This window comes from Protopterus annectens, chromosome 2.part1 (genome assembly GCF_019279795.1).
Source record: "Protopterus annectens isolate FY-2018-M chromosome 2.part1, PAN1.0, whole genome shotgun sequence".
NCBI classification, from domain to species: domain Eukaryota; kingdom Metazoa; phylum Chordata; order Ceratodontiformes; family Protopteridae; genus Protopterus; species Protopterus annectens.
This window is the reverse complement of record NC_056729.1, coordinates 723,092,586-723,105,302: the sequence shown is the minus strand read 5'-3', so window position 1 is coordinate 723,105,302 and position 12,717 is coordinate 723,092,586. Positions and strand designations below refer to the sequence as shown.

The 12,717-nt window shown below is 43.5% G+C and overlaps 1 protein-coding gene across 3 annotated transcripts in view; it reads right to left on the bottom strand.

Moving 5' to 3' along the window:
- CTSO (cathepsin O) overlaps positions 1-12,717 on the bottom strand; it is a 466,290-nt gene that overhangs the window by 232,793 nt on the left and 220,780 nt on the right. For all 3 annotated transcript variants that reach the window (XM_044062445.1, XM_044062444.1, XM_044062446.1), the window contains one exon: positions 437-558. In XM_044062445.1, coding sequence (XP_043918380.1) covers positions 437-558 — 122 coding nt within the window. The remainder of the gene's footprint in view (positions 1-436; positions 559-12,717) is intronic.

Sequence of the window (12,717 nt, the reverse complement as noted above, 5' to 3'; positions counted from 1 at the left end):
TGTGAAGAAAAGCTAATGTCTCACTCCATTCTTAACTGGTACACTAATGGAGAACAAGTTCAGAAACATAACAATAGGCATGTTTAATAAAAGGTGCTGGGCATATCTGCCATGTGGCCTTCAGTAACAGATTACTTTTTGTTGACATCTTTTCCACTCAGGTGTAGACGACACTGTGCTGCCTAGCATCACAAAAGACAGTCACAATTTAAAATTATATTCTACAACCTTCAAAAAAGACTGAGGAAACATTTTTTCACACCTGAAAACCACAAGGCATTACATTCGGCATCCAGACTGCACTGCTGCCCAAGAAGAGAATATGTTTATCTGAAATCGTATGCTTCATACCCTTTGATGGAAACTCCAAAAGAAGAGAGAATATTTACCTGAAATCGTATGGGACAAAGTACAAAAGAAGAGAGAATATGTTTACCTGAAATCGTGTGCTTCATACCCTTTGATAGAAACTCCAAAAGAAGAGTTAGGAAAATGGTGACATGTTCCTGTTTCTGCCTTGAATGGATACTCAGAATCTTGAACCAGTTTCACTTTAATCTAAAGGAAAAGTATCAATTCTAAACTTAGAATAAGCATTCACTGTCGCACTCAGTATTTTGTCAAGCAACAATTTATAACTTACAATTACAATTCACTTTTCATTTAGCCTGCCATAAGTAGTAGAGACTAGTATTTCACTTACAATATAAATGGAGTCTACAGCTCTTTCAAAGGCTCATTATGAATAAAACTGGGATGGATGCAAAACTAGAAAACCCAAGGATAAAAAAATGGCATGATTAGCTACAAAGAGAGAGTTGAGTTTAAACTGCATCATCCCTTACAAGCACGGTGAGCGAGTTATTCATTTAACTTCCTTGAGATCCTGGTTGACTCAGAAGACTGACCTGTTAATATTTGTTGATATAGATGTTAATAAAAACTTGGTCAGGTCTGCTACAACTACTTGAAATAATGAGCTAAGCTGCAGAACCACAGCGGTACAAAGAGGTCAAAAAGTTTAAAACTATTAAGTTCACGTCAAACCAAAACACAAATGGTAATTTTTCAATGGAAAAAGCAACTCTAAAAAAGAGGTGGTAAAAAGGGTTAAACAAGGTGACCTTGCAAGCCATCAGGTCAAGGTTTTTGTGAAAAATGTGAAGCAAAGAAAAAAACATTACTTGGTCGCAAATTCATAAAAGAGAAAGTATAAAGATTGTCAATAAAACAGTTTCTAATGCAAATGTAATGGTAACTATAGGCTTGTCATGTACATAACTAAAATGCCAAAAATCAGATAACTGATCATCAATCCTAAGTGTGGAAGAAATGTCATACAGGACAGGAGGTACTAGAAGCATTTAAGTTATGTAAAGGTTACTGAAAGATAATCTGAATGGGGAAACATAATGAATCACCGAGTAAAAACTCGTCAAAACAATGAAACGACCACTTCCAGTCAGTATTGTTTCTCTCCCTTCCCTAGACAGCATAACCTGCAGTATGGTTATTCACGTGTATAATGGGCATAGCCTCGCATTACACCTAGGATGGTTGTTGGCTGTGAGGAGTCCACGCTTGAAAATTCATTAAGCAGCCCTTTTATAGACAAGACTCACCCCTTGTAAACTGGCATCATATACTACAAAGTTGAAGCTGACCAAAAGATGGACAGAAGTGATGCTTGAAAGTCCCTAGGTTGAGCAGTCTAGGCTGTAATTTTGGACATCTTACCAGTGCTTGCTTAAAAGGCACCATATGAATAAGTACAGAACACCACCAACAGGCAAGGTTCAGTGACCATTTTGGGCATCACATGTTCTTGAACAAAGTGACAAGCAATACTACTAGTGCTACTAATAAGAAAACAATTAATATGAACTTGCACACTGGAAACATAAGATAGGAATAACAGATCTTCAAGACACAAGGACTACAGTCAACCTTCAAAAGCAGACTGAACAGGCACATCAGCAAATGATGCAGGACTGGAATGCAAAACTGAAGATACACTGGATGAAACTGAATACAAGGTAAGCCAGTTGTCATGGCAGAAAATGACAGAAATCAGAAGAAACAAAAGAAAAACAGAGGAACACATTAACATCTTCAAGAATCTGGGAGGGGTGGTCGAGGAGAAGGGTAGGCTGGATGAGAAGATCAAATATAGAATAAGAGGTGCTGCGAACAACTTGGAAGTATATGGGGTACTATGTGACAGAACAGTGATAAAGCAGCTGAAAAGTAAGGCTTATTAAAATACTGTCAGTGGTATGAACAGTACAGAAACCTGGGGAACAAGGGGAGAGCAGCTGAGGAAGCTGGAGGTGATGGAAATTAAGTGCCTGAGACATACAACTGGGAAGCACACTGTGGGACAAATGAGGAAATAAGTACAGAGCAGAAGCCAATGTAGCCCCAAATGCAGAGAAGGTCGATATGAACAGACTATGATGGTTCAGTAACAAATGCAGAAAATCAGAAGATGATTTGGTAAAGAAAATTTGACAGAGACTGGAAGTGGGCAAGAGGAAGTGAGGACATCCAGCCAACAGATAAATGGATTACATGAGAAAAGACCCGAGACAGTCAGGCATGACTGTCAAAGAAGGTAAGAGAGTGGTAGTGAATTGATTCTGGGTGATGGCAAAATCAAAACCATGATCTTTCCTGCCTTTTATATATCCACAGCAAGCTTAATCACATCATTTTGCATATCCTTATGGGTATAACTCCTAAGGTCATTCACTCCACATGAGGCACTATTTGGTCTTAATCATACTCGTCAGAAAGGATGGATCTAAGAGCTCTTGTTATATCCTGAAAACAATGGGAAGGTGGCCTAATGGTTAAGGTGCTTGCCTTGCAAACACAAGGTGCAAGGTTTGAGTCTCACAAGGGTAACTGGCTAGGCTTAAAATGGCTCACAAGGGCAGTTAGCCTAGTACTAATCTATGAACCCAAGCATGGCTCCTGAAAGAAAATTAGAAGTTATGTACCTACCATAACGTTCCATGTTAGTTGTCTTCTCTCGCCTTCTTTCTTGCTGGATGGGTTCGGAGCCGATACTCGGCTCCGACTCGGCACTTGCTAAGCTCGAGAATCACTTTTACCAGCTCGAGGCAGCCCTATATCCCATGATGCAAGGCGGTGATTACCCAGATCTCGTTTGGTATCTAGAGGAGAAACTGCCCGCAATCTTTCCACAAGGAAAGAAGAACAACTAACCTGAGGAGAGTGAAAGGGGAACCCAGGTAACAAAGATCCAGATCTAATTGGTGTCCAAGGGAGAACAGTCTCCCAGAGAAAAAGGAAAATCAAGGTCTGTCCAGGCTAGGGGGACAGGAGGGAGGGATGCAAGAAAGAAGGCGAGAGAAGACAACTAACATGGAACGTTATGGTAGGTACATAACTTCTAAATGTTAAGTTGTCAATCTCGCCTTCATTCTTGCTGGATGGGACCGCGTCCCTAGCACCTCTATCCTGGGTGGCTCAATGGAACAGACTCTTGAGAACTGTGGAACCAAAACTTGCTCTGTTCCTGGAGGCCAAATCCAATTTGTAATGAGAAACAAAGGTATGAGGAGTGGCCCAAGTGGCTGCTGCACAAATAGTGTCCAAGGGTAGTCTAGCCTGAAAAGCTGTATATGTGGCTAGACCTCTAGTAGAATGTGCTTTAGGTTTTGAGATCAGTTGTTTGTCCCTAAGCTGATAAATGTCAGAAATGGTGGAAGATAGCCATCTGGATAAGGTTACTTTAGAAACAGGAAGACCTTTCCTATTTTCAGCATAAGAAAGAAAAAGCTGATCAGATTTCCTAAATTGCTTTGTTCTGTCCAAGTAATATCTGAGTTGGCGATGAACATCTAGGCAATGCAATCTTTGTTCTGCCCTGTTAGAATGATTTTGAAAAAATACAGGAAGGTCAATGGATTGATTTAAATTTGTTTTTGAAGCAACCTTGGGCAAAAAGGAAGGATTGGTTCTTAAGGATACTCTATCCTTGTGGAAGACCAAGTAAGGGGGACGAACACAGAGAGCATGTAGTTCCGACACTCTCCTAGCCGAAGTAATAGCAACTAGAAAGAGCATCTTCCAAGAAAGAAATTTTAATGAGCATGTAGCAGCAGGTTCGAAAGGGGGAAATATCAAGGATACCAGCACTAAATTTAGGTCCCACTGTGGTGGAGGATCTCTAACAGGGGGTTTAAGTAGGAACACCCCTCTGAGAAAGGCTTTACAAAGTTTGAGAGACATAATATTCTGGTCTGATAATCCGACATGGAAATTAGAGACTGCTGCCAACTGAACTTTAACTGTGGAAGAAGAAGAACCGGAGTGAAAATTTTCAGCTAGAAAGTCCAAGACTGACTGAATAGGGGCAGTAAAAGGGTCTATGTTCTTAGACTTTGCCCAAAAGGAGAAACGTTTCCATTTGCTAGAGTAAATCCTCCTGGTAGAGGACTTTAGAGAAGCTACTATATCATCTCTAACGGGGTTAGAGATCATAGGAAGCCTGGCTAAGGAAGGAAGTGGAGCAACCAAGCGGGTGAGGTTGAGGGAACGAATGGATCGGTGCAGTTGACCCGACTGGTGGGTCAGAAGATCTGGAACTGGGTCCAGATGCCAAGGCTGCACCACGAGATGGCGATGAAGGAACGGGAACCACATTTGTCAAGGCCAGTAAGGGGCAATGAGAATCATTTTGGTTCTCAAGACGGTAGCTTTCTGGAGTACTTGCGGTATTAACGGAAGGGGGGGGGAGGCATAAAGAAGTCCCCGGGGCCAATCCTGGGTAAGAGCGTCTCTGGGGGGATGGCCCGGAAGTGGAAAGAGAGAAAAGAAGTCTGGGCATTTGCTGTTTTGGGGTGTAGCAAAAAGGTCGCAGCATGGGCGGCCCCACTTCTGAAAAATCTCCTCCACTATGGATTGTTTGAGAGACCACTCGTGAGGCACTAGTATAGCTCTGCTCAATCTGTCCACTATTATGTTGGTTTTCCCGGGGATATGCATTGCTACCAGAAACCGATGAGAGGAGATCGCCCATTGCCAAAGTCTGAGAGCTTCTCGACACAAGGGATAGGACTTGGTCCCGCCCTGCTTGTTGATGTACCACACCACGGACATGTTGTCCGTGTGAACTGCAATAGTTCCTAAGGGAAGAAAGTCGTTGAGGGCTTGCAACGTTAAAAGCACTGCTCTCATCTCTAGGACATTTATGTGCAGGTGGTATTCGAATGGTTGCCACGTGCCATGAACCATCCTGCCCTGATAATGCCCCCCCCCACCCGATCAGGGAGGCATCCGAAGTGACCGTGGCTACCGGGGCGGAGGGGACAAATGGTCTGCCCTGATGGACTAGGGGAGAAGAAGTCCACAAGGATAGATGGCTCTTGCAGGTCTGTGTCACCAGGATCTTGTGACGCATGGGAAGCAGCTGGAAGGACCATTGGGTAAACAACATCCATTGTAGGAGACGCATGTAAAAACGGGCGAGAGGAAGAAGTGTGATGGCGGCTGCCATGAGGCCCAACACTTTCAGGACCAACCTGGCTTGTACCTTTTTGCTGGATAGGATGATCCGAACATGGTTTTGGATACCTAGGATTCTTTGACTTGTTAGGTTTGCTGATATCTGAGTAGTGTCTAGATCTGCGCCTATAAAGGTAATAGATTGGCAAGGCGATAAGGAAGACTTTTCGAAGTTGACTGAAATTCCTAACTGACTGCAGAGACGTAGAGTATAATCTCTGGCTTGGAGAAGTTGATGCCTGGTGGTGGCTGAGAGGAGCCAGTCGTCTAGATACGGAAACAACTGGAATCCTTGACGTCTCAGGTGAGTTGTGACCGCTGCCATGCATGTGGTGAACACTCTGGGGGCTGTAGTGAGACCAAAGGGCAGGGCTCTGAATTGAAAATGACTGGCCCCCAGCCGAAAGCGGAGAAACCTTCTGGAGCGTCTGTGGATTTTTATGTGATAGTATGCATCTTGAAGGCCTATGGAGCACATCCAGTTGTTTTTGCCCAAAAAGGGCAAAATCAATTGAAGTGTGACCATCCAAAATCTTGTCTTTTTGACAGACTTGTTCAGCCTGCTGAGGTCTAATATTGGTCTCCAGTCTCCCGTCTTTTTGGGAACCAAAAAGAACCTTGAGTAGATTCCGGACTCTAAATGATCTGTTGGAACTGGCTGGATGGCCCTTTTTTCTAGAAGCTTTGAAACCTCTAGCTTTGCAATTTCCCTTAGACCGGGTGGAACGTCTGGAAGGGAACCTTTTTGAGGGAAGGGGCTTTCCTCGAAAGGAATCTTGTAACCCTCGGAACTGATCGACTGTACCCATTTGTCTTGAAAGAGGGAAAGCCAGGCTTCTGGGTACAGTGACAATCTGCCCCCGACTGCCTCCAAGGGTGGGCAGTCGGGCAACACCTCAGGGATGCTGGAAGGGCTTGTCAGAGAGAGGCTCTCTGCTGCCCTGGTTCTGCGGACCTCCTCTGCCCCTAGGGCGGTGTCTATTGTTATTACCCCCTCTGTCTCTGGGGGTAAACTGACCACGTGCATCAGGCGTGACTCCCTGAGATTTTCGGAACCACATTTTCCCTCCCTTCTGACCTTTGGGGTAAGGCCTAGAAGGGGTGGAGAAACGGACTCCCACGGCAGAAAGAGTCTTGCCGTCTTGCTCGCACCTGGTCAACGTGTCCTTCACCTGAGGTCCAAACAAAGTTGTGCCATCAAAGGGAGAATTTGTGAAGGACGCCTTAAAGGGGTCTGTAAAATTGCAAAGCCGCATCCAGGACTGACGGAGAGCCACTCCTGTGCCTGCGGCTCTACTCGCCCCATCGGCTGCGTAAGAAATGAGCTGCATGGAGGAGTTAGTTATGGAATTTAGGATTCCCAGCTGAGAGGCAATCTTCTCTTGAGCCCCAGCAGCTGACGGATCCTGTACTACCTCACCCAATTCTTTGAGGATATCTCTTTGAAGTCGGGTGAAGTGACATAAATAATTCAGCGACCGCATAGCAAAGGTCGCTGAGGAAAACATCCACTTACCATACCTGTCCATAGTCCTAGACTCCTTGTTAGGAGGATGGACTGGTACGGAAGGATCTGCAAGTTCCTTTTTGGTGGCGGCTGCCACCACCATGGCATCAACCGGAACACCTTTTGTGAGAAACTGTTTCTCAGTGGGGGCCGTGATAAATTTAGAAAGCCTCCTGGGGACTGGTTCCACAGAATCAGGAGATGCCCACGCCTTTCGAGCTATCACGTCCATGAGGGGGTCGAAAGGCGGAGACACCCAGGAGGTGGAGGGTCGAGATCCAAAAGCCTCCAGGTATACCGACTCATCCTCGGAGGGATTAATGGAGGGCCAGTTTCCCCTCTGTTTCAGGAGTTCAAGGATGTCTGTTAAATAAATTTGTTAAAGTCAGACTGTAAAAATCATCTGGCATTCAAAAACAATGTCAGTCAATAACAAACAGTAATGCAGGAGAACTCAAGTATCTTATTTACTAATACTCTAATGTACATTAGGAGGCAAAAAACCATACACAAACTTGTACAGAATTTTGTCTGATTTTATTGGTGAGACATATGGTATTTTATACACTTTACTATCAGCTTTTGCCCACCTCACTGACGTGGTCAGTGACAGGGTCTTTACATCATAGTAACTTATGAAAAGTGCTGAGATGGTGTTTTTCAAAAATCTTTTTCCCATGAGAATATTACAGCCTTGCAAGCACCTGGTCAGTCACAATGTCCTTCCGAGGATGTAGCCAATTCAAGGCTCTTAGATTAGTTCGAATACAATGGGTGCATGTCTTCTTTAATGCTTCTCTTTGTTCCTCTCCTGTTTACCAGCTGGACACTATCTCTGATAGTGCGCACAAAACTATTCTTCTGGTGGAAGCAGGAAAAGATACACATGCAGACAGATTTATTATTTTCTAACTTTGCAAAATAATCTTCACTGACAGACATGAGCCAGGCCGCGCTGAACGCTGCCAAGGCCAAATTTCTAATTACACTGCAGCTTATGCTTCAAGCAATAATATGCGAGTTTATTTCTACTATTATTCTAGTAAAACAGAATTAAATGCATTACATATCATACTATTTTTCAACCTTTGTTCCCTATATAGATTTGAGCACATTTATTCCTGTCTAAAGCACACATTTCTCTATATATCTGACCACACAACTTATATATGTTTGAATACACATTTTCCTAAGCAGCATATATGTAAATATATTTTTCTAGGCAGCATGTATGTAAATATATATTTTCTAGGCAGCACATATGTGAATATATATATTTTTCTAACATTCTCCCTCCTGTTAATGCATTTCATTCTATTTGAAACATAAACAGTATCATTTCATTTCTTAGCCTTTTCCTTTCAAGGACTTTTAGCTAAGTAAGTCATTTGCTTTATATTTCAGATAGGCTTTCGCTTGGTATCAACAAATTCAATTCCATGTCTTGGTACATAGTTTCAGTTACTGATATGTCAACTAAGTCTTTAACTAATTTTTTCACACAGGGTATGCAGCAGACACATGCTCCAATTATGAGCAGTACTACACAAATTGCTATCAGAATATTCATAAGGACCGACCCCACCCCCAAATAGATTCTGGAAAAAGTTCACAGTGGGTTTGGGCCTGGTTCTGCCATTGCTGACACCTGCTGTATTACCTCCAGGTGATCATTGATTTCATGTTGGTTGTCTGGAATGTCACAGCATTCTTCTTTGATAAGCGCGCACCACCTCTACGCCGCTAGGGTGAAGTCGAGAGCCATTCGGTTCTGTAATACGACTGTTCTCATTGCATTCATTTCATCAGTCACAAGTTCAGGAGGCGGAAAAAGTCGCATTGCTCATTACTTGAGGAGTTTGACAATTTCCTCAGTTCCCAAATCGATTTGACTGCTCCGTAGGCTGGGAATATCCCAGCCCAGGATATAACACTGTCACTCAAGTCCATATATTACTAATCATGACCCGCATATCCTCAGTCTTTTCTTGCCCCAGATGTCAGAAGACCCTAAAAGACAAGTCCCAAAATACCTGCACCAAAACATGTACAATATATACAACAATATATACAAAATATATACATGTAAACTCACCTACACAACCACCCCTAAACACAGAGGGAAGGAGGGTTGACTGCAGCAATGGAATCCTCGAACATCTACATTTATGGTAGGTACAAAACTGTACTATGTTCTTCGTTTTCCATTGCTGCAGTCCTGACTATTGGGTAGAATCCCAAAGCAGAGGTAAGGGAGGCTGGCAAATCATAAAGAAGTAGGAGCTGACAACATGCCTTGTAAAACAGCTGTGGCAAAACCAGCCCTAGACTTAGAGTAGATAGGAAGGTGATAATGCTTAGAGAAAGTATGCACTGAACTCCAAGTAGCTGCTTCCAAAATATCCTTAGTTGCCACCCCCCTTAGAAAAGCTGTTGAAGTGGCAGTAGCCCTAGTGGAATGAGGCCTAATCCCAGCTGGAATCTCCTTGCCATGATGGGAATAACAAAATGCAATGCAAAAGCCAATCCACCTAGAAATAGTTTGTTTCGACACAGGCTTGCCCTGTGAACTCAAAGCAAAAGAAACAAACAACTGCTGGGACTGCCTAAAATCCTTAGTCCTGCTTAAATAACGCAATTGCCTGTGTACATCTAAAGTGTGCAAAATCTTTTCCCCTTTATTTTGAGGGTCTGCATAAAACGTAGGCAAATGAATAGTTTGGTTTAAAGCCACACTAGAAACCACCTTAGGCATAAAGGAAGGATTATGTAATGATACCCTATCCTTATGGAAAATCAAAAGGCTCTACTGCCATAAGGGCCTGCAACTCAGACACCCTTCTTGCAGAAGTAATGCCAACAGAAAAGCAGTCTGCCACGACAAGTATTCCAATTCAACAGTAGCTGAAGGCTCATAAGGTTGTTGAGTAAGTTTTTCCAACACAAAATTGAGATCCCAAGCAGGAGTAGGGCTCTCGGGGGTCTTATATTCATTGCCCCTCTAAGAAACTGCTTGAACAAAGGATGCGCAAACAAAGGTGGGTCACAATCATAGTGAGCTGAAATTGCTGCAGCATGAATCTTAATGGAAGAGAAGGACAAACCTTTGTCCAATAACTCAGTAAGATATTGAAGAGCCACACTCAAATTAGGCTCAGAAATGATCAAATTCTTTGGTGTACACCAAAATAAAAATCTCTTCCATTTTTCTGCATACCTCCTTGTACTAGGTCTTCTAGCTTCCATAATCACATTTAAAACTTGTTGAGGAAGTTGAGACCTGCTGTGTTTCAACACAGAATATGCCAGGCTGTTAGATGAAGAGAATGAAGCTTGACATTGAGCAGATGACCGTCCTTCTGAGATAACAGATGAGGAATCAGAGGTAAAGGCCATGGAGGCTTCTGTACCAGACTCCAGTAGTGGGTACCAGTGTTGCGAGGCCAATCTGGAGCTATCAAAATCATCCTTGGCCTGTCTTGTCTGACCTTTAATAGTACCTTTGGAAGAAGAGGCAGAGGTGGAAAGGCATACACATGAAGGTTTTTCCAACTGAAAGACAGAGCATCCACTTTCCAAGCTGTGTGATGAAACCCTTTGTGCAATACTTTGGCAGCTGGTGGTTTAGTGGAGAAGCGAACAGATCTATGTCTGGAGTTCCCCATGACACTGTCAGTTTCTGAAATACATGAAGATCCAGTTTCCACTGTGGGGATCCATGATTTGTCTGCTTAACACATCTGCTAAGGAGTTCTGTGCTCCTGGCAGAAACCTTGCCTGAAGAGTTAGTTGCAAGCTTAGCGCAGTCTCCCATAAAATCATTGCTTGCCTGCATAGAGGATAAGAATGTGTCCTTGCTTGTTGATGTACCACATGACAGTTGTGTTGTCTGTTAGAATCAACACCTGCCCTGGAAGAAGTAACTCCTTGAAAGCCATTAATGCAAACTGGACTGCTAACATCTCCTTCATGTTGATATGTAGATGCTGTAGTCTGGCAGGCCACTTGTCTTGTATCCACTTTCCATTTAGATGAGCTCCCAAGCAATATCCGAGGCATCTGTCGAAGATCTGACTTGCCTGGCGGGTCACAGAGAGTCCCTTGTTTAGGTGACATTCCTGAGCCCACCAGAAGGATTCCTTTTGAAGGCAAGGTATTATTTGAATGACAGTGTCCAAATCCTGGCAGTGCTGTGTCCATACATTTTTGAGATACCATTGTAGCTTCCTCATATGCAGTTTGGCATTGGGAAGCACCAGAATACAAGATGCCATGAACCCTAATGCTTGAAGGACTGTCCTTGCAGTCAGGACGGACTGATGAGATAGTTGATGGAAGTAAAGTGACAGACTCTTTTGTTTGTCCGGGGTTAAAAAGGCCATCTGGCCTGCTGTATTCAGTCTCACACCCAGAAACAGCATGTCTTGAGAGGGTACTAGACTGGACTTTATTTCGTTCACAGAATACCCTAGGCATCTTAGCACTGCTATAACATATTCCAGATGCTGTAGAAGGTCTTCCTTTTCTTGAGCCAGAATCAGGCAGTCGTCCAAGTAAGGATAGATTTGAATTCCTTGAAGCCTGTAGTAAGCTACCACTGCCGCCAGAACCTTTGTGAATACTCTGGCAGTAGATAAGCCAAAGGGCAATGCAGAGAACTGATAATGAAAATATCCAGGTCGAAACCGGAGATACTTCCAGCAACTTAGCCTTATAGGCACATGAAGGTAAGCTTCCTTGAGATCTAAAGTTACCATCCAGTGATCTTTGCCCAGCAGAGGTAAAAGCTGTTGTAACGCCAACATCTTGAACTTGGGAATGTCCAAAAGTGTTGAGGAGAGATAAACCCAAATTTGGCCTCCACGTGTCCCCCTTTTTTGGTACAAGGAACGGGGGGGAAAAAAATCCAAGGCCCCCTTCTGATACAGGGACTGGCTGAATGGCCCTATCTGAAGTAACTGAGAAACTTGCTTGTGAGCCTCTTTCTTTGTGGAGGAGGAACCTGGCATGCCTTTGAAAGGGGCATTGTATGGAAATAAAATCTGTAACCGTGGTGAATGATATCCAACACCCATTTGTCTTGAGTAATTAAATCCCAATTTTCTTTGAAAAAAGACAGTCTTCCTCCCAAAGGAGCTGCCAGGGGAATCTGCTGGCAGCTGAAAAGACAGGTCATTGGGTCTGTTTACGAAAGGACTGACCCCCGCCCTCACCAGAAGTCTGAGCAGGTGAACTCCTGTTCTAGGCCTAAAAGAACCTTGAGCCTGCCCCCACCACGTCTAGACCTACCTAGACTGGGAATCATAAGCAGGATATGTCCACACCTTAGAAGGCCAATTTCTACTAAACTTGGTGGCTGCACCTGCAAAAATCTTTAACAGTTTGCATAGACTTAGCTTTGTCCTCCATTTTCTTTAAAACTGCTTCCACAGGCGATCCAAACAACACATCAGACTGTAAAGGAGCATCCAAAATCCTTGTCTTAACATGCTCAGCTAAATTCTGATCCTTCAACCAGGCATGCCTGAAGAACAGAACTGGTAGCAGCCACCCTCGAGGAGGCCTGTACAGCATCAAAACCACATTGCAAAGAATGCTTACCCACTTGTTCAGACACATGAACCAAATCCAGCAACTCTTTACACTCAATACCTTCCGCCAAAGCATCCACCTTA